Source organism: Natrix helvetica, assembly GCF_964273705.1.
Source record: "Natrix helvetica genome assembly, chromosome: 4".
In the NCBI taxonomy this organism is placed as follows: domain Eukaryota; kingdom Metazoa; phylum Chordata; class Lepidosauria; order Squamata; family Natricidae; genus Natrix; species Natrix helvetica.
Window position 1 is genome coordinate 37,350,835 of NC_138550.1, and position 22,785 is coordinate 37,373,619.

At 37.2% G+C, this 22,785-nt stretch overlaps 1 protein-coding gene and 1 long non-coding RNA gene across 9 annotated transcripts in view; one reads left to right on the top strand and one right to left on the bottom strand.

The window, feature by feature from the left end:
- LOC309392277 overlaps positions 1 to 7,587 on the bottom strand; it is a 112,360-nt gene extending 104,773 nt beyond the window's left edge. For all 3 annotated transcript variants that reach the window (XR_014175409.1, XR_014175410.1, XR_014175411.1), the window contains exon 1: positions 7,366 to 7,587. This is a non-coding gene — a long non-coding RNA (uncharacterized lncRNA). The remainder of the gene's footprint in view (positions 1 to 7,365) is intronic.
- A 67-nt stretch (positions 7,588 to 7,654) lies between these two features.
- Positions 7,655 to 22,785, top strand: part of PHLDB2 (pleckstrin homology like domain family B member 2) — a 61,241-nt gene continuing 46,110 nt past the window's right edge. For 5 of the 6 annotated variants that reach the window (XM_081953303.1, XM_081953304.1, XM_081953308.1 and 2 more), the window contains exons 1-3: positions 7,655 to 7,789; positions 16,546 to 16,658; positions 19,023 to 20,356. In XM_081953303.1, coding sequence (XP_081809429.1) covers positions 16,613 to 16,658; positions 19,023 to 20,356 — 1,380 coding nt within the window. In that variant the 5' untranslated portion in view covers positions 7,655 to 7,789; positions 16,546 to 16,612. Of the gene's footprint in view, positions 7,790 to 16,545; positions 16,659 to 18,686; positions 18,773 to 19,022; positions 20,357 to 22,785 lie in introns of all 6 variants that reach the window. The other variant, XM_081953305.1, reaches the window with a different exon arrangement.

Consider the following 22,785-nt stretch of genomic DNA (forward strand, 5'->3'; position numbering starts at 1 on the left):
AAACAATTCAGTGAGACTTAAATATTCATATATATTTATCTATTCATGGGATCATAACTAATATTTGAAGCAGCATTGTTTTAATGTATCTGCGGCTGACAATTTCCTTTCATAACAAGGCTAGATGCCAAAGCAGGTTGTTTCGTTTTTTTAGATTCCTTCATACCCTGGCACAAATAGAAGTAATTTCCTGAAAGTTAGAAACAAAAATCATCAATTTCATTTCTTCTCACAGATCATCTTCTTTCTTACAATATAATGGCCTTACATTACTATGCCTGATGATTACATCTTCTACTATGTTCACAAAAGGAGCCTCTATCTGTAGAAGGGACAATGCAAAACTGCAGATAATAAGTCTTATTAAAAGCAATAAATTTTAAAATGGCCATTTTAAAAACAGGCAGAATGTAAAATGTACAGGCACACTTAGGCAAGCATGCAATAGAAGTAGTGAAGAAAAAGTTTTTCACTTGATGGATTGAATTAACAATATGTCACATGCAAATAATAAAGCATCAACTTTAACACACACAAGTTACCCTGGGAAGTTGAGATTTTGAGATAAGAAATTGGGAACAACTTTTCTACTGTCTTCCAGCATTAAATTCTAGATGCTACCTATCCCCAGGGTTCCAAGTACTTATCTTAAATTCTGATAAAAGGTAAATAGTAAAGATAGGGTGGAGAAACAAACTGGAATAAGAAAAATTCCACTGAGGCAGGACATATTCAAGTTGTGCCAAAAAAAAGTCAGGCTGAATTTTTATGGTGATGGTAGAGCTAAAGAAAAAAATGGAAGTTAAACATTCTGTTTGAATAAAGCACTCTGTATGATTCCTAATTCCCATCTTGTATGAACTTCGGTTAGTAAAATCCAAAGCATTTTCTTCTCTCTTTTCTTATAGATGCTTGAAAAATGGTGGAAGGGATAAGAATTTCTTGTGCTATCAAAAATGTGCTCAGAGGTTCAACCTGACTAGTTGCAATCTTTAGAACTATCTTTTACTGGTAATCCTTGGAAGAAGTAATTTTCCAGGGAGATTTAATTATCCTCTAGCAATGGGTAATAACTCTTAGAGCCAGTTCGGTTAACTCACCAGGCTAGAAACCGGGAGACTGTAAGTCTCTCTCTCTATTTAAAATTACAAGCATGAGCGCCCCAATATATAGTAGCTGACTTTCTCGATCATGTATGTAAGACTAAACCAATCTTTAAATGTTTAATGTTACAAAATGAGCAATCTCAACTAACATGAACATAAAATTACAAAGTTTAAAAAACAACAGGCAACCAACATGTGATAATAAATCTCAGCTTAATTCCAGAAAAAAGGTAAGTGCAAATGCTAACCACATTTATTAGAAAAGAAGACTCATCTAAGTTAGTATGATTTTATTCTGACTAAACATGTTAGAACTAGCCAGTCAATTATTTGAATTAATCAGGCGTCTGTCTGAAGACCGTGAAGATTGTATTTTCAGGAAGCTGTGAAATGCAAGCAACAAAAAAAAGTGCTGTAGCAGAGTAAGTCTGGTCTGATGGGGCTGCAGTGTTGATTGGCAAAGCAGCAACATAATCAGTTTAGGTTAATGGTTAAGTTAAACGTATGCAAAATCCAGGGGCAGCAACTTACAGGATTTAGTTTGATAAATTTCTTCTATAACAGAGTATCTCTTCATTGTCTTATTATCAACTCAAAATGGGTTTTTTCCTATATTAAGTTTAAATGTATCATTTAGACCTGTTATCATGAACAGAGAATGAATCCTGGCCTCATCCAATGCCTTTTCTGTGATCCTCCACTGCTGCTTCAGCTAATGCTAATGTTGACTTTGGCTGATCCTGAAATAAGGAAACATGGTCAGAGAATACGAAGCTAATAATGGAGTACCTTTCTATATTCACATAAACTGGAAGATCACAGGGAGAAAACATGGTAGCAAAGTTCCTCTACAATCATAAGCAAAGTATTTGGAAACAGAATGACTCGTCTACTTGTGCCCTAGGCCCCCAACTAACTCTGGCTGTTTTAGTGACATGTCATATTTTATAAGTGCCCAAACATGTACTGGAAAGAACCCAGTGAGGGGGTGGAATATAAATCAGCTGAAACAGCAAATAAATTAAAGTATCCTTTGAGCTAATCTTGGGCGCTACTGACTTCATGGACATATCTGTGTAATTTTATTTGCAACAGTATCAAACCATTCACCGTTGCCTTCATCTGGGAGATATGTAGGGTGTACCATAAGTCAATCCCCTGACTTATTATTTATATAACAAATTGTCTGTAGGTCCTGGCTTTTGGTATACCATACATATAAGTACAATTTCTAGTGTGGTGAACATCCATCACAGTTTTCAATCCAGGAATGCATTATAGTTTAAATTTAGACTGAAAGTAGACATGTTCAGCTAATTGCTTCACTTGTTATCATGTAGCAGCAAATTTTGCTTTGAGATGAATAAAACTTAAAGTAAAAATTTAATGTTTTGTTCTTCAGTTCTGAGCAGCTGCCTAAAGATTACAAGAATTGAGACTTCTCCCCGACTCCCCACCCACAAAAAAAGTTAAGGAGGAACAATGTGACATTTTAGTCACAGATTACAATGCGATATTATCCTGTATTAGGTAGAGGAATACTGGAACATGAAAAGTGAATGGGAAGAACTGACTAATAATAATAACAACAACAATAACAACAATCTCACAAATGCCAGTCAATGATACTGTATTTGTGATACATTTTTAAATGTTCAGTTGACTGAGTTTCATGTTTAATGAATAAGAGATGATATTATTATTATTATTATTATTATTATTATTATTATTATTATTATTATTATTATTATTATTATTATGTTAATCTTTGGTGAGATTCACAGCCTTTGGGGCTGGTTGGTAGCTCAACAGCTCGAGTCCTAACCAAGGACCTAGGAACTGTTAAGGTTTATTATTATTATCATCATCATCATCATCATCATCATCATCATCATCATCATCATCATCTAAATTTATGCAGTATACAAGCAGTCTTTCAGTCACTTTAGGCTGTTTACAAATGATTTAAAACATAAAAATAAGATAGTAAAAACAGTCAGAAACAAAAAAAAATGTCGAGATTGCCGAATCACAAACTGGATGAAACTAAAGAAAACCACCTGCATTAAATGGAAACTTCAGTCATTTCCAACAAAGGCCTAGGTGAAGAGCCAGGTCTTCAGTCCCCTTAGAAATACCAGCAGATGGGAACATCCTTCAATATCCTCAACTCATTCTCTGAATGAATATCCTTATACTGTCAAAATGCACAAGAAGAGATAAAAAGATTTGGAGAAACTGTGAAGTTTACAGAAGTAGGCAACATCTATGAGTTGGAATGCCCATTCTCAAGATGGAAGGGTAGAGGAGGGCTACATGGGTGGTCATTGGACTGAGCATCCCACTCAGTCCTAATTAAAGAATAGACACTTCTGGATGACATGCTATATAAATCAATCACCAATGTAAATATATTAGGGCCATGTGCTATGTGGCAAACTGCCTGCTGGTCTCCATCATCCCTTTCATTGGCTGTGTTAGAAATAGTGGTACTGGTGGCCTTAAACAAAGGGCTATCATCCCCAGACACAACACTTAGAAAACAAGCAAGCGCAGCACTGACTTGTTCATGTAGACAAGTGAATGAAATATCATTCACTTAGTTCAGCTGACGGCCTGGAATCCTAATAAGAGCACTCCACATTGAAATTATTTTGCTGTGGTTCCAACTGTATTATACTGATATCATTAATGTTTACAATTTACATTTTTTATTATAAAACCCCAGGGCACATGCATAGAATCTCCATATAATTTTTAACATAGGGCAGTATAGATAAAGCAGAAGTATATTGGCTTCATCAGTATTGTTGTCATTTGCTTCCATATGATAATTTGACACCCAAGGTAATTACCCTTAGCATGCATATGGATTTTATTGCCTCAAACTAATGGACCAGCTATTTAAAAGCTCGTTCTGCCAGAACACTGTTTCCTGTTTAAGGGGATTTATAATATATATGCTACTGTAAATATGGCATTTGTACAAAGCAAAACTGGATAATGCATTCTTATGAAATCCAGGCAAATTTCTGTTTCTTCCTCTGTAGACAGAATTTGTAAGAGCTATGCTATAGAATTCTCAGTGTTAACAGAATTGACTGATCATAGACAATATATGCACATAGACAATATCAAAACGTATCTTACAATTTGAAAACATAACTAGCTCATCAAACCTTATGGAAAATAGTCATCTAATAAAGAATGATCATGATAATGTTTCTTCTTGGACTGGTATGGAATTACTACGATATTAGTAGTTAGACAAGATATTAGCATATCACTAAATATGATGGTTGTAGTTCTTTTTGTCTTTGGAGTAATCTAGACATCAGGAATTATATGAATTACATGAATAGGTTTAGATATTAATGTTGTATTATTCTGTATATTGCTCCTATCCAAATTAAATATTGGTTTAGTTGCAATTCATTTACAAATTAGGAATATATTACAAGATACTGACTTAAACATAAAATCATATTTTCAAGAAATATTTAAATAGACTTTTACATTGACTTTACATTGAGTGTAGCACGACATAGTTCTGATTAAAAATGCAGTGTTGCAGATATTTGCACCGCTGAATACAAACTTGTAGGAAGTTAAAACCCATCCCTCTCCTAGAAAAATAAAATATCCTGGGAAATATTGAAAAGGCAGAATATTATATTTCCCTGGATAAGAAATGGAGAAACATGTTTTTAAGGCAGGAAACAGATTCACTCTTAATAGCTCCCATCTTTGTCAATGGGCCGTTAAAAAGCCTGAGCTAGACTATTCTACAAAACAAAGATTTCCCTCCTTCAGCTCCAGGGTGATGGGATTAAGGCATGATAGTAGTAGTCCTTTACCCATCTCACCACAGGGTACCTGGGAAGAAGCAATGCTCAACCAAACTTGGATTCAAGACAGCCTACAGAGTTGCCCCTGCATGGTCCCATGGGAGTTTGACAACCAATCAGAATACAAGATCAAGATCAAAGGCCAGAGAGGGCATAAAACTAGGGACTTTCAGCATCTCACTCTTTTTCTTCTTCTGGAAGCATGTGATCCCCTTTTTCTATTCAGGAACTCAAGCTATGTGATCCTGTCCACCATTAAACCATCTTTCCAAGCAGCCTCTATGTTTCCAGTGTCTTTTCCCCTACTTGCAACTGAACCCAGAAGGACATTTCTTCCAACAAACTAAAAACTTCAGACTACATCAAATTCAAGATAATATATTAAAATAGGTTGTAGCATAAAACTATAGGAACTGAAAGACAGGGATGGAATCCGACAATCTAAGAAAAAAAAATAAGAGTCCATGACAAGTTCTGGCATGTCCTCACCAATACACATTTCTTGATAAAGCCACCCAAGGACAAGCAGTAACTGGAAACAAGCTGTTTTCTAAAGCAATGGGAGCTACAGTCACCAATACAGGGATAGATTGAACAGACTGTAATATTTGTCTTAAATAATTTTGCAAAGTATATTAATTTGCATGAAAAGGAAAAACTAGAATAAAGATACCAGAACAAAATCAAATTACTGTAATACCTTTATTAAAGGAACTTGGTTAGCAATTGTCACTTGCTTAGCAATTGTAACATTAATTTGAACATCCACAGAACAAACTTTTGAAAGATATTTTAAAACTGTAACTTCATGCAGCCTCTGCCGTATTTCTCTACAGTTCAAAATGATAGTTTTGACCTTTAAAATCCTTCATGGCATGGGGCCAGGTTACCTGAGGGACTGCTTCTTCTTGATTATCATCCTGTACCTCAGATCAGCAGAAAAAGCATGGTATGGGTCCTGTCTACAAGTATGCGGTACTTGGTGGGTCTAGGGAGGTGGGCCTTCTCTGTTGTGGTGACCACTTTTTTGCGATGCCTGCCTTATGGAATATTACTTCCCCCCTCCCCCAGTGAGATTAGCTCCATCTCTGTTGGAGTTTTTGGGGAAATCTCCCAAAACCGGTTATGTCATTAGACTTGGGTGTCCTGAAGATGTGTGAGATCTTGAGGTGGCTCCATTGTTGTTAATACTGCTAATTTTTTCTAAGTCTTGTTATTTTTTTATTTTTTTAAAAAAATAAGTTTTTAAATATTTACTGTTTTATTATTTTATTGTACATCATCCAGATTTACTTTCTGTGAGACGGGTGGCCATGTACATTTTATAAACAAACAAATATTTTATCTTTTCTTTCTTGCACTGTGAATAGCTTGGCAGATCTTGCAGGTTTCTCTTACAATGCCCAAGTTGTAGCAGTGCAAGGCAGAAATATGTTGTACTGTGTAAAACTCTGATCCTAAATTTGGCAAAGGGTTCAGATGACAAAATTATTTTGTTGGGTTGATGATGTATTTGATTGCATTTGTCTGGAACAGAATTTTCCAGGATGCCCAACAAAATAACTTTAGGAGCTTTGACCTAGAGGACCTCGGAGAGAGTAGTAATGTTAAGAGAGTCTCTGTCTACATTCTTGCAGCCTCTTGTGAAGACGGCGAAAAAACACAGCTGGATTCATGTGGGAGTGGGGCTCCAGCAGACATCCTTTTCCTGTCAGTCTGAGCGCCGTCCAACTTCTGGACGGGAGGAGAACAAGGAGGGAGAGGAAAAGCCAAGCATTTTCTTTCTCCTCCCCCCACCCCGCTTTCTGGCTCGCCTTTCTTAAAACCCAGGTCTATTTTTCTGCTGATGTCAGAGCGATAGGAAGCTGACTCAGGGTGAAAAACTGTTTGCTGTTTTCCTAGCCTGCGCTTTGCAGAAAATCGGTCCAAAGTTTACAGGATAAATTTGTCAAGCTGAAAGCAACACCCTTCACCCCGCTCCGGGTGCATTTTTGGAGAGATTTGTATGCATGATGTCACCAGAGAGTAATTCTGGCGGGGAATTTTTTTCTTAAATCACCAACCAGGAGCTGTGCCTTTACAGTAAACCAACTCTCTATTTGCAACGCGCCCTCCAGCGCTCGGGTAAACAGAAGGTACAAGTGGTGGCTGATATGAGCCATATGGCACATACGGCCGTACTGCACCTTTAAAGTCACTTCCAGGAGGTCTGAAGGAAAGGCTGCTCACCGGACCAAACGATTCTTCCCATGGCAGAGCTGAAGACAATGGTCTTTCTTTGCCACTTAGAAAAAAAAAACTTTAGCCAAACTTAGCTACTGGGTATAAAAGCGCAAGTTGTATTTTCTGGAATGCTTTTATAAGTGCATGGATGGAATTGGAAATTAGTGTAAAACACTCCAAGATATTACCTCTCTTGGTACTCCAAAGTCACGATTCGGGGCACGTAAAACGGATGTAGAGCGATCCGGTGAAAAGCTGTTCTAACGCCTTTTACATCCACGAGAATATGAGCCCGATATTACAATTTCTCTTTCCCCCCCACCCCCCTTTTAATATGTTCTTCGGTCCTGCTTTCTAACTCTTTTCCCGAAGGGAACGAACCATTCTAAGAGCGGGAGGGGTGGTGGCTTGCTTCTGTTGGAGAGCGGAGGTGGGATACCCTAATGGGCGGGACTGATTGTTGCTTCGGTTAGGCTTGGGGGGGAAGGAGAAGAAGGGCGCTGGATCCTGTCCGGCTCGGAAGGGAAGACTCCGCTGAAGCAAGTGACGGAAAACGACTTTCTGGAGGGGCTCGGAGAGAGAAGGATGCACGGCAAGCTGGAGGACGAAGAGGTGAGTGTGGATCGACGCTGGGGCCCAGGCAGCTTTTGTCCTGCGCGCGGGAGCCAGCAGAGGATCTGACTGGGTGGGAAGGCAGGGAGAAGAGGCATCGCTTGAGAAAGGATTCCCTGGCTTGAATCCGCGGAGTCCGGAAATCGAGCAAGCAGTGCCGGAGGAAACGTTTAACACTGGTCCCTTGTTTCTTCCCCCTCCCCCTCTATTTACTCTCTAGTATTACTATTTTAAAGCTCAGGCTCTTCGCACTTCTTTCCCCGCTTTGCTTTTATTCTCAGGAGGCAGCCTGTTTTGCCTGAATTGAGATGAATGTTTAGCTGGGGGGTACTTTCCATGGATTAAAAGGGATGCCTCTTTTCCCTGCCTTTTCTTTAGCAATCCGGGATGGGTTTTTTTTTTGTCCCCCCTCCCCTTTCCCAGTTCCGCACATGTCTGCTGCCGGATTGCTTAGATAAGGTTTCCAAGCTTTCGGATTAAAATGGGACAGTCAGTGTTTGGAAAAACCGAAGGACTGCTGACTTAGTGTAACTGTTCCCCTTCGCTGGGAATAACGTGCTAAGCAAAAGATTTGGCTGGATCCCCTGGAACTGAGGAGATTAGCGCTTGCCTTGAGACAGATTTTATGAAAATATAGAACTAAGCAATTTTCTTTCACCCAGGTAGCATTTGATTTTTAAGTACTACTTCCCCCAGGGATTCCTTGCTATTAGTTGTGCTTGAAAAAAACCAAAGCTTTTTTTATTGCCTCTTCCTCTGGGAATTTTTAATAGGTAGGTTTTCCAATAGTGGAAATTAAAATAGAGCATGGGGCATTGCTCTATAAGAAACCAGCAAATGAAGATGTAGAGTCACTGTAGGCAAATGTATGCATTGATTTGTTTGTTTGTTAAATTTATATGACCACCCATCTCACTCAAAGTGACTCTGTATGATGTACAATAAAGCCAACAATCAAAACATTCTACAAAACCACTTACAAACAATGTATGAAAGATAAGAGAAAGAAGGTAGAAACACATCTTTCAATATTGCCAAAGAGCTGAAAGGACAGCAGTTTCAGGCTCAGTCTATTCTAAGCCAAAATAGTGTTCTTTTAGAAGGGTCAAGCTAATGACGTTGGAAAGAAGCTTTTTGACTTTCTCCAGTGATATCCTTCTGCAAGTCCATCATAATTTCTCCACTTTGCCAAGTGGTTCTTTGGCACAGTGGAAGAAAGATAATTTGGGTGAACAAAATGACCGATCACATCTTTGTGGTGCTTTATGAATTGGAAACTTTTTAGTCCATTGGCCTAATGTAGTCTTACCATGCTGACTTCCTTATTGCATGGAGCCTTAAAGAAGGCTCTCTACGTTTCTTCTAAATCCAACATGTCATTTGTTGAAAGCATGCCTGTCAGGATAATTCCAATTAAGTTATAAATCTTTAGAAAGTAATAAATCTTGAAGTTATTCTTTAAGGTCCTGTAGATGAAATTAAACATGTGGGATAAAAATGGTCTAGTCTAATAGATGGATTCTAAGATCTGGGAGACAGACATTTAAATCTTATGACTGTTTAAAACTGCAGGGTTGTCTTCCTAATTGAATTCATAAGAACTGTTTATTGGGGTTTTTTTTTACGCTGTTGCATGTTATAAATGGCAACTTGTGCAGGAGAGATGCTGAAATAACTTCATTTTCCTATGGAAGAAGTACAAAGAAGTATGAGGCATTTTAAATTTCAAAGTTACTATTGATGTTATCCAGAGTTGTTTTAGTGACATCTAAACAACTATGTGTAAAAATAATGGTAAAACATTCTGCATTTTGCAAAGGAGTGGACAGAATAGCAGTTATATATGAAAGCTGTTATTATGTCACTGTTAGATTCCCTTAACTATTGTTCCGGTCTACCAGTGTTTTGTAGGTGACTGATTTGGTAATGCTGGTCTTAAGTACTAAGCAGAGCTTTAAATATACACATAATAATTAACTGCCTTGCAGAACTATGTTAACTGCCATGGAAAGCAAGTTACAGAGCTTTGATGTCAGCTTGATTCTTGTTCCTACTTTGACACAACTAAGTGGGAGGTTGAGAGGCCTCTTTCTTGGAATAAGTTCTTGAAGTTTTCTAAAATCAAAACTTTAGCAGCTCTTCCTTCAAAAAGTGGGTGGATAGGGGGAGATGGACTTCAATATTCTGCATCAAGAAAAAACTTCTCTTGAGCCTGGCCTTTAGAAGATGATAGTAAGTTGACCCAAGATTGCTTAGGAAGCACACCTTGTTCTGTAACCTGTGCCTGAGGCACTGGTAGCCTATTTTACATATAATTGCCCTACTGATAAGGGAAATAAAAGTTACAAATATTTCAGCAGCATATTTAAAATGCTTTCAGAATGTCACAGACCAGACATTTGCAACTAGAAATCAGTGTATTTTCCTGCCATCAATATCTTTTTTATAGTACATTTGTGTCTTTGTTATCAACCTTTCAGATGACAATGAAACTGGAAAGCTACAACAGCACTGAAAAAAGTGACTTATGACTGTTTTTCACACTTACAACCATTGCAGCTTCCCTTTGGTCTCATAGTCAAAATTCAGATGCTTGGCAACTAGCATTTAATTATGACAGTTGCAGTGTCCTGGGGTCATATGATCATTTTTTTGCAAGAAAAGTCAATAGGGAAACTGAATGCACTTAACTGTATTAACTTAACAGCTGCAGTGATTCACTTAACTGTGGCAAGAAATGTAAAATGGGCAAAATTCACAACGTCTGTCTTGCTTAGCAACAGAAATTTTGGACTGAATTCTGCTCCTAAGTCAAGGAGTGTCTGTAATTAATATGTGTCCGCAACTTGCTTTGTTAAATATATGTTTAAGGTCTAATGGATTGTAAAGAATTACTCATGACTAGAAAACCCTATGACTCATCGGTTATCCTTTGAGACAAAGGTATGTAGTGCAGTTTGATATGATCAGAATGAATATTAAGCCAACCACATTTTTTTACTCCGATGCTGCATGATCCCACGATCATCTAAAAAAGTATATATCATAAATATAAAAATAATTGTAGTGGTAAACAAACTTTGAGTAGGTATTTACTTATTGATAAACAAAATGATCATGTATGGGCAAAAAACATGAGCGATCTCCACTTTCTAACGGCTTCTCTATTCTCTTTGCTTATGGAAAGATAGAATAATCATATTGGCATGACTACGAGATGCTGCAATGGTTGTAACTTTGTAAATAAAACTAAAACTCTGAACATGGAAATGTCAATTCCATAAGAGAAATGAACCCTATATTTTTTTTGTGTTATTTAATGTAGCAGCCTGGATTCAAAAGTTGTGTAATGCACCATTTGGGGTAACTTAAGGGGACAGACAGACAAACAAACAAGTAAACATAGTTTTAATGTAGGTAGGTAGGTTGATACTATGCAAAAAAAAAATCCATTGCAGTAAGTCCTACTGATCACAAAGGAACTTATTTCTGATATATTGCTATTCAAACTGCCTTCATAGAAATGCATAGGATGGGAAGGGAGCCAACCCATCACAGCTTTCTAGAATTGTCTATATAAACCAGGGATGTCAGACTCGCAGCCCTTGGGCCAGATATGTCACGCACTGGTCATGCCCAACCCCTTTTTAGCGAAGGCAGATACGTCACATGACAACGTGACACTGCGAGTTTGACACCTCTGACATAAACTGTCAGACTTTAAGGTTGGAATATTTTAAGGAATATTTAATATTAATATTGAATTAAACATATCTTGCTGTGTTGTCTCAATCCCGGTAAACCTGTTAAACTAAATTCTGGATAATGGAAGTACTAGCAAACCAATTAGCAATAGCTGATGAGGCTGCCTAAGTAGTTAAAATTAATCACAATTTAGAGTTCAGATGAAATACTTCCAATCTGCTGTTACCTGGAAAGAAAAAGAAAATTAGGATTAGACCAGTGGTTCTCAAATCTTTTTTTGGCCATGCCCCACCTAAGCATCTCTAAAATCTTGATGCCTCCTCCCACCTGTGATATATAATTCTTACTTTACTCAAAAAGTGAGCTCTACTCACGCGGAGAAAGCCTTAAAGTCCATTAACTTGGTTTAAACAAGGTTCAAATTGCTCCCATTAAAAATTAAAATGCCCCCCTGCGGGGCATGGGCCCCATGTTGGTTTAGACCAGTGCTTCTCAATTATTTTCTGTCATGCCCCCCCTAGGAAGAAGAAAACATTTCGCGCCCCCCGCGCGACTGTAAATAGTATCATTTGTCTATAAAATTGTTATAAGTACACCTCTGCATAACACTGTATCCTTATTAACGTATAAGAGAATACAAAAAGAAAGAAATGTGGATCAATTTACAACAAATAGCTTTATTAACTGTAGCAGAAAGATTTAAAGGAGTACAGGATTTAAAGGAACACAATATTAAAAAAAACTTTAACCTGCAAAACAAAAATATATAAAATAATTTGAGCTGAGCCCCCCTTTATGGAGCCTCGCGCCCCCCCTGGGGGGCCCGCCCCACTATTTGAGAAGCACTGGTTTAGACCTATATGAGATATTATATAGCAGAGATGGCGTCATACGGAAACATCATGCGCCCTTGTCGAGATCGTGCTTTGGAAAAGCTGAACTTCCAGGTGCTAGCACAAATGCCCACCCAACAATCGGCTGGCACGCATGCGCACACCAGTTTTCAGCACTGCCATGCATGCGGACAGCTGATTGTCATGTGTGCATGCGTGCCAGAAACCCGGAAGACAAACAGCAAGGCTGCGCATGCCGGGCGACATGGCTTCGTGTGCCACTTTGGACACGCGTGCCATAGGTTCGCCATCACAGTTATATAGGCTTTGGTTGTTCTGTTTTCTTTCTCTTGCTTCATTGTGCTGTACAACAGGCAGAAAACTCTTATAGCCCACATGGTTCTCCTCATGTTTGCTGCATTCCACCTTCTGAAAATGTGCATTTATTAACTAAACAGAGATAGTAACTTTTCCTCAATCTTAAAGCCTGGAAAGAGAATTGGCTGTCATTTTTTATAAGACACTTTGCTAAATGGGAGAATAGTTTGCAGGGGGGGTCTGAGGTGGTCGTTGTTCGGGGAAAACTTCCACTTTAAAGTGTTCTGTCTCTTCCTCGAATAATCACTTCAGCCTTTGAAATAATTTTAGCTATTGTGAATGAAGGGAATGTTTCTGTGCATGAAAGTGAATATGATATGAGTTTGAGAAGATTTACAGGGGCTGTTTACATATCTGAGCCACTTTATTGGTGGCATCTCATCTCATAGCATGCTGACCTCGTTCCTCGTTTGAGCTGAGTCCATCATTTATAAATATGTGTATAATCCCTATTGAGTGTATGCCACTTTTTCCACTTGTGGTTGATTTTATTGCTTACATATTGGCAGACGTTGTTTTTTTCTCCCTTTAAGGCAATAAAATAGTATGCTTGGTTAAAACTTCTTATTCCTCTGAATTTTATTTTCTTTAGAAAGTTCAAATGCAAACGATTATCTTAGTATCTTTCAGAGAAACTTGACTGATAGAATTCTTTTGATTAATTTTTATAAAGCTATGGGAGTTGAACTGTCGTGTTTTCTCCTAAATATTCTAATATGTAGGAGCAGAAATGTGTTTAGACTAACTGCTCTATGAACTCATGAACCTATTTAAGGGGGAACATGAATAGACCTTTTAGCATTTGTTATACTTTCAATTATTTATGCATGTTTTAGATCACTCATCTATGACATATATTTTCAATGCAGCAGACAAAAAGGGGAGTTGTTTAATAATCTTTGGTGAGAGCACACTTCAACACTGCATAATAACATGAAGATGGGAGTGTGTAGACATGTGTGCAGGTCTTCTCTCAAGAAGGCCCCACAGAATTCATTTGACTTTGTTCCTAATTAAATGAATATAAGGTTGTAACCACATGTTAATAATGTATTCCTGTGATCTTCCCTGTGGTCCTTTCAGATGATTCAGTAGCAATTTTGTTTTTCACGGGTGTAGGTATGCTGGTCTTGTTGTATTTGGGTCTTTTTCCATGCAAAATTGAGATTGTCTTGGCAACGTTTCGGCGAGGTCTCACTCGCCATCTTCAGGCTGGGTTTTGGGCTTATAGCATGGTCGGAGCTGCCGTCTTTCTATAAATCTTGGGGGAGGTGTGTGGAGTGCTGGCTTGACAATACATCCCACATACCAGACATCTGGAAACCAGCCCTAGTCAACAAACGAGCCCCACCCACCACCCAGGCCATTACAACATGAAACAACAACCGACACACAGCCAGCACCAATCAGCACCAATCTACCAATCATGATGCAACCACACAACCAATCATTCCACTTACTGAAACAAAGCCAGCATTCCACACATCCCTACCAAGATTTATAGAAAGACACAGCTCCAACCACGCTTTAAGACCAAAACCCAGCTTGAAGATGGCGAGGGAGACCTCGCCGAAACGTTGCCAAGACAATCTCAATTTTACATGGACAACAAGACCAGCATATATAGCATATATAGCATATGTGTGTGTGTGTGTGTGTGCATGTGTGTGTTGTATTTGTACTGATAAATAAATAAAGGGAGACTAGTATAGATCTATTTCGAGCTAATTATTTCTCATTAGCTAGCCATACCCTTACTGGGATTTGAAACTGGGCTGTATTATATCTTAGGCAGGAGTCTTAGCCACTAAGCCACAGGCTCGTCTCCTTATCAGTTGATATATATATATTTGTTTTCGTAGATTTTCACGGGTGTAGGTATGCTGGTTTTGTTGTATTCGGGTCTTTTCCCGCGTAAGATTGAGATTGTCTTTGCAACGTTTCAGCGAGATCGCGCTCGCCATCTTCAGGCTGTGGTCTTTGGCTTAAAGTGTGACTGGAGCTGCCGTCTTTCTGTATATCTTGGTGGGAGGGGATGGAGTGCTGGCTTTGTTTCAGTAGGTGGAATGATTGGTTGTGTGGTTGTATCATGATTGGTAGATTGGTGCTGATTGGTGCTGGCTGTGTGTTCGTTGTTCTTTTGTATTGTAAAAGCCTGGATGGTGGGTGGTGTTCATTTGTTGGATAGGGCTGGTTTCCAGATGTTTGGTAGGCGGGAGGTATCATCACATTTATTCATGTTGTGGGGGGTTTCTCTATTTCGATGGCTTCCATAATTATTCTCTTGTTGAGGTGTTCTGTTTTGGAGATTAACCTGGCTCCTTCAAAATTCAAATCTTACACGGGAAAAGACCCAAATACAACAAAACCAGCATATATATATATATGTGTGTGTGTGTGTGTGTGTGTGTGTGTGTGTGTGTGTATGCCATTCATCTCACTGATACTGCAACTTTGGGCCACTTACAATAAAATAAAAAGTTTAAAAGTGCTAAAAATAATTGAAGTTAGAAAAATTGAATAGAAAAGTTAAAGGTTAAAAATTAAGATAATAGACATTCTGGGATTGAGAATCTTCTTTAGCCCCTCAGCCAACCCCAATGTAACAGGTACTGTTTGAGGCCTCAGGCCAAACAGCACAGCTGTAGCTCTTCCAGAAGGCCAGGAATGTGAGGGCAAACTTCACCTTTAATGGCAGAATATTCCAGAGGGAGGGGGTCCACAGCAGAAAAGGTTCTTCTCCTGGATCCTGCCAGTCAAAATTCTTTAGCTGACAGGATCTGAAGTAGCCTTTTTCACTGGAACGAGTAAGGTGGGTTAATCCCATTGGGGAGAGGCAGTTCCTTAGAATCCCTGGACTTTATGGACACACCATGAAGAACTTTAAAAGTAGTGAGCAACATCTTGAATTAGACTCATAAACAGCCAGTACAACTCCCATAACTGCGGTGTCACATATGTCACTGAGGGCCTCACTGTACCACTACATTCTGTACCAACTGTCGCTTTCGCACACTCGTCAAGGATAGCCCCATGTAGAGCATGCTGTGGTAATACAGTTGGCTGATGACCACGGCATGACTGACTCTCTGCAGGGCCTCACCATCCAGGACAGGGCACAGCTGGCTTGCAACATGAAGTTGCAGAAAGGTTCTCCTAGACATGACTGCCACCTACTCTTCGAGCAGGAATTGCGAATCTAGGAGAAGCCCCAAATTTTGCACTGGGTCTGTCGGGGATAGTGCAACCCCATCTAGAACTAAGGATAAATCTCAGGTCTCGAAGCCCCTTGAACTCTCCAGCTGAATCCTGTCCTCCCCGCCATCCAAGTTGTATTCCATTATAACTAGGGACCATCAAATTTGAAGGCTTCTATAATTCCTTGTTAGTTAATTGAAGGAAGAGCTGCTTATTAATAAAGGGAACCAAGAGAAAATGCAAATAAATGGTCAAGCAGATTTCACTTTTATTAAAACTGAGATGATTGCATGGACACAAATACTGTAGATAACATTTTAAGTTGCCTTTTAGGTTTCAGTTCTACACTGTAAAAACACTAAAAGTATATTTATTCTATTATGCATCACTTCTGTCTTCCTCACATTTCCTGCTTAAATTGTTGGTTATTTCCAGTTTCACTTACTGTTTGTTTCATAAGAGATTTGTTTGCTTTGGGTTTTTTTTTCTTTTTTGACGACTTTAGGATTTTAAACATATTGTATATAAACTCTAGAAGTTTTTAGTTTAGAAAGCAAACTAATATTTTAATATATTCTTAGTTTTTAAAGATATTTCAAAGTGTTGTTTATTATGAGCTTACTATTCTTGTGTTGTTTATAGGTGTCAGAATTTATCTGTTTTCATCTAATTTGGATGTAATAACCCATCTCTTTTGGCGAGCAGCAACATGATGTCAAATAGAAGTAATCTTGCTTACCACAGTCTTAGAACAGGTATGTAATTCATTTCTTATGGTAATACTTCTTTAGCATTTAATGATCTAGAACTATTGATTAATTATGATGCAGTCCAAGTTAGACTAGGCTGCATGCTATCTCATTAATGATCAAAATAACGTATTTACCTGTAAAATGTTCAGAATTGCAACTTTGGTTTCCTATCCTCCTAAGTAATGTTGAATCACTGGTTTTCTGCCTGTTTAAGAAACTAACAAGACAGCAAATGCATTGTTTCGTTATAACTTTAATTAGCAAGTACTTGTTTACCAACATGTGAAATAAGCTACTGTGCAGTGAAAGTTAATCAATTTCAACTCTAGTTGACCTACAGAGATCTTCTTTCCAAAACAAGCTGTTATGTTTGTATTAACCTAGAAGTACCAATTAAGGCATAACAGAAATCATATTTATGACAATATCATAAATAAGACATTTTTTTAAAAAAATGTGGCTGAGTAAAATTAGCACTATTCATATTTTGCTTTTATGTTTACGATGTTTTTTTTTTTTTAGATTAAAAATAGAGAGCCAGTTGTCAGGTTCTGTTTTTCCCTTTTATTTTGCTTATGATGATGTACTATGGATATTTTTTTACTTATTGTGGATGGGTGTATATATTTATTGAATTGCTGTAAACTACTGTGAGTATTGATTCATCAGTATACAAATGGTATAAATAAATAATTTTCCGTATTCCTTTATCTCCATTGAAATCAATGAACAAAATATTGCCTATAAGTACAAAATGCTGAAAATAACTATTGGAATTACGTTTGAAACACATGCAAATATTTCAATCTCTGGAATTTCCCAGATGAGTTAGAGAGCTGCTGCTAATCAAAATAGACAATAGTGAGCAGGATTATTGCTTCCCTCTCTAAACCTCTTTTAATATTCCATATATTTAAACAGAACCAGATTTGCAGATGCTCAAAATCTGCTTTCAACAGCTTAATTTAACTTTAGAATGAATATAGAAACAATAATGAGCAGTTTAGAATATTGAACGTGTTAGCACTTTAATTGAATTATTCTTGTATGTGCTGGATGGAGTAATGCAAAATTCTTGCTAATGCACAATATTTTCCATGCTTTGTTCCCTCCCTCTTACATACACACACACACACACACACACACACACAGAGAGAGAGAGAGAGAGAGAGAGAGAGAGAGAGAGAGAGAGAGAGAGAGAGAGAAATGAACCTAGGATCTTATATATAGCCCCTGTTGTCTGGGATTTTGGCATCAGAGAACTATTAAATTTTATTATTTTTCTTAAATCAGCTTCTGACATCCTCAATAAAGAAATTATGCTGGATCATGTATTAGAAATAATGTTTATCAATCTGGTAACTATGATGAGAATGATCCAGTTGAACAATGCCCCTTGTAGATTGATGAGCAATAAAATTCATTTTCATGTTATTCATTGTTTTAAAATAGGTTTCTACTTGGTAGCCAAATTTCTTAATTAATCCAAAGAGTTTTGGAATAGGGAGAGAGATTGAAAAGCAATACTCAATCTATTCAGGAATCCTCCCCTTCTAATTGCATAAATGAGATAGCCAATTGAGATATCTCCCCCTTACTCTTCAGTTATATCATATAAATTGGAGTGTAAAGTTATTTGTCAGTGTTAACATTTACAATTTTGAAGTCTTATTTTTCAGGGTTTTGTACAATAAGAATGTGGCTGTTGTTGAAAAGGTTTAAATATATATAAAGTAGGACAAGATTTTCCCGTAAAAGGGAAGTGTTTGTGACTATGTGACTCTGAATATTATATTATCACTAATTTAATGTCCATCCATTGCTTGTTGGGGGGCAAATGTGTGAGATCGTTATAAGAACAAATTTAAGTGGCAGGAATTTACTTAACTTAATGCATAAATAAATTATTCCTGAAACTGAGACAGCTTTATCAGGCAGTTTCTGCCTTTTATCCAATACAATTTATTACCTACTTGTAAGTAAGAATCCTGACCCTTCTCCCAGCCATTCATTTTCTTTCTTTCTTTGCAGGCAGTTAAGATAAATAGCCTATACAGAAAATTTGTTTCTGGTATACCACTAACATCATTGATTTGGTGACGTCTCATCTTGCACAGGTCTATCATGATTCTTTTTGTATAACAGGGCTGTTTAAAACAGTAATACTTTTTTAATCCTGTGATTTGAAAATAGTTTTTAAAATTACTCATCTTTATATTTACTGTAATCAATGTTTCTACAAATTTGTTGTTGAGTTCAAGTCACATGAAGTATGAATTGTAGAAGTACTGCAAGCTAGGAAAGGAGTGAATAATTTACTTGTTAAAACTCTTTCCTGTTGTTTTCTCTCTTTTTTCTTTTTTACAGATTCCAACAAGATGTTGGAAGAATATGGCCATAGGCAAAACCAGGTGGAATTACAAAACACCAGTTTGGGAAAAGAAGTAGTTATGAATTCTCTTGAAACTGATCTACAGCATATAATGGACAAACTCAGCCAGAAGAAATATTCATCAAGTCTGAAATTAAAAACAAATGAAGATTACTCTGGTTCTTATTTAACTCTCTCCCAGCCTCTGGCACCTAAATTGAGCCCTGCATCCAGTGTTAAAAGTATGCCATCTGTTTCCAAAATTCAGGGAATCAAACCTTTGGCTTGTGAGAACTCTTATCTTTCAGACAAAAATGCTTCTCTAAAGCATATGGGCCCCATGTCAGGCACATTCTCATCGTTAAGTGGGTGCAGCCTTGGAAAGAAAGACTTTGATGTTTATGCTACCAGAGAAAATGAAAAACAGTTTGGACATCTGAGTAAATTTCCCTATTCAAAGTACAGTCAGAAGAATAAATCTCATGATAGTGTCTATTTCCCAGGAGCACTGGATGGGTGGAAAAACTCTGGCTCTCTTCTTACAATGTGGAATGGGAATTCAGGAAATGATATCATTATTTCCCCATTCGGCAGCTCTGGAGCTGCCAGTATGCCCTCTAGTCCAAAACAAAGCAGGAAAATGAATATACATGACATGTCCGTTCAGGCTAGGTCAACTAAACAAAAGGATTCAGCAATGGAAGCTCGGGAACCTAGAACCAGGAAATATCCGGGTGGGTCATTGAGCCACATGGGAGTTTATAGTCGGTCATTGCCCAGGCTTTATAAATCAACAGAAAGCCAACTCACACCACTGAGTTTACCACCCAGAAACTCTTTTGGGAATTCCAAAAGAAAGAAGACTATTGAAAAAGACCCTCTACCTCAAAATATACTGGATGCTGACAATTACCTTCATTTTTCTACTTGCGCTTCAGGAGTATTGCCATACTCAAACTTTCTACCTGAAGTGAACTCCTATGTAAATTCAACTCTCAGTGTTCCTGCAAGCCCCCGGCTAGCTAGGAAAATGCTTCTGGCATCTACTTCCTCATATGCATCTGATGACTTTGATAGGGTTGGATTGTCAGGAACAAGCCCTAATAATTCATTTATTCTCTTTGATGCCGAGAGAGGGTTTCCTGCAAGAAGAAGAATTTCCAATAGTTCCATGGAGTTTGATGAAACAGATTTGGAAAGCCACAGGCAGACTCCTTCCATGCGAGAGAGAAAGAGCAGCATTAGTTCTGTTTCTGGAAGAGAAGACCTAATGGACTACCACAGGAGGCAAAGAGAAGAAAGGCTGAAAGAACAGGAAATGGAGAGACTGGTAATATTTTTTTCCCCCAGTTAATTTTTAACAATGTTTTGCTATTACTATATCAAATATTACCCTTAAAGTTACTTATTATATGTGCAGCTGTTGTAGCAGTTTACAATTCAGGTGTTTGATTTTTCATGTGCGTCAGTGTTTGCTATCACACAAAAACTGGTCAAATCACATCCTGTTTTAAAATCTAAGCAGTGCAATGGAGCCATCTATACAGGGTAGGAAATTGAAAGAACTTTATAGTGCTTCGACTTGTGTGTTCTGACAAAATGATCAGGTACTTATGAGCCACAAATCCTGCAGGGATCCAGTACTTCAGAAAAAAAATGTTGATGACACAATTGTTTGCAGTGGTAAGATATGTAAAACATGTTTTCCCCCTAAATTCTATAAATTATAGTCATAGGTATTACTTCAACAGAGAATATTTCTGTTTTGGTTTATTTATTTTGGTATTTATTTTCAAAATCAGTATATATTAGATAAAACTTTGGCCAGCTCTATACAGTTTGTAATTGCAAGCACATTTTTCTATGCCATTATTATTGTCATCAGTTTGATTTTAAATTATCTAATATTAATATACATAATATTCTTAACTATAAGAATTTTCTTTTTTTTCTGTTTAAGATGACGTGATATTTTCTTTAAAAAAAGAACTCTGGAAAACCTATTAATTTGAGCACATTGAATAGTTCCCATATCTTAGAGAAAAACCTTAAGTCATCTGTGGTATTTTTTTCAAATCTCTAAAACATTTGACATTAGTGAGGCATAATTTCAAGAATACATCAGACATGAATGTATATCTTAAAAAGGAAATCCTGATAATGTAAATTCACTTTTCATTTTATGGGTGTAATATGTGAATACTTCATCCTGACTTATTCCCAGTTAATTTAGTGAGACTTGCAGACAAGGACATCTTTGCTTGGAATGGTTCCCATTGTCTTTTGTTTGTGGGGAAAAATGGCAGTCAGCTAAACAAAAGTTGAGTGCATGTGCCAAATATAGTAGCAGTTTATTTGTTCTGAAGAAATTGTCTTTTCAACCTCAGTTAATTAAACAGATAAAGTGCACATTGCATTGAAAAATAACTAATTAGTGTCAGAAGAAAGGAAAGAGAAAATTGGAGAAAGAAAACCACACTGTTAATCATAGGCAGAATCTAGTTTAGTATTCTACTGCAGTTAGGTTAGGACTGTAAATTCCAAAACTTCTAGGTCTGATAAAATGGATACAATAAGTGTTTGTCTATAGAATGTCTGCATTTAATATATAAAAAGTGAAGTGAGATAGTCCAGATAAAGGCACAGGTACAGTATGGGGAAAATTCTGAATTCCTAGGTTCCAGTTCACCCCTTAATGTGGTGTATACAGTTTACAGTTTTCTTTTTTAAAAAAAACTTTGCTTTTGTATGCGCTTGAATTAGAAAAACCTCTACTATGAAACTACTGATTAGGGATGGACAGGGACAGATTAGGGATGGACAGGGATGAAAACCATAGATGGATATAAAACTGATATAGAATTGTCTCATAGCTAGACCCTAATTTTAGGCTCCCAGTTCTGGGCTGCCAAATATCACTGAATATTCTGTATCTACTGTTTCTATCTAGTCATTGTCTGGATTTTTGTATCCAAGAATTTTAACCTGCCTAACTATTGTAAAAACAGTCATTAAAGAGTACTGAAAATGGTTTTAATTTTGCAATTCTCATTTAAGTCAGTAGAGGCTGATCTATTGTACGTAGCCTGGGAAACAATATAAACCCAAGATATTTTGTTTCTTAAGAATCAGTGGTATACCTTCTTTAGTCAATATACATATTAACGAAAACAGATAATGTTACTTTATTTTCCATCAAAGGAGGGGTGTAGAAGAGAAAGAGCGACTTATTTCACACTGTATAATAACATTTTTTAAAAAAAATGTAATAACAAATTAAGAATCTGCTGCTCTTCCATTGCATTTTTATCATATGCTTGATGGGGCTGCTTTAAACAGTGATGGATAGTCTTTTTAGGATAAAAACCATATGTTTTGATCATATAACATACTGAAGATTGAATGGGTACAGCGTAGAACAGAGTCTTTAAATTAAAATTAAATTTACCCATTGAATTCTCTCCAAAAATGTGTCTTTTGAACCTCTTATGAATTTGCATAAGATTTTGAAATTTTGCATGATTTTTTAAGCAAGATTGATGAAATATACAGCAACTGTGTGAGATTCTATTTTATTATCATTTTTTTAAATTTAGTGTTCAGGTTCCAGGGCTTGATGGGAATTGATTAAAATGGAAACATGCCTGCCTTTTGAATTGCATACAACCATATGCTGCTGTACAACAATTATCACTAACATACCCTACAGGGTTGTTGTTATGAGAAAAATAGGAGGTGACTGTGTGTTGGATATATTCA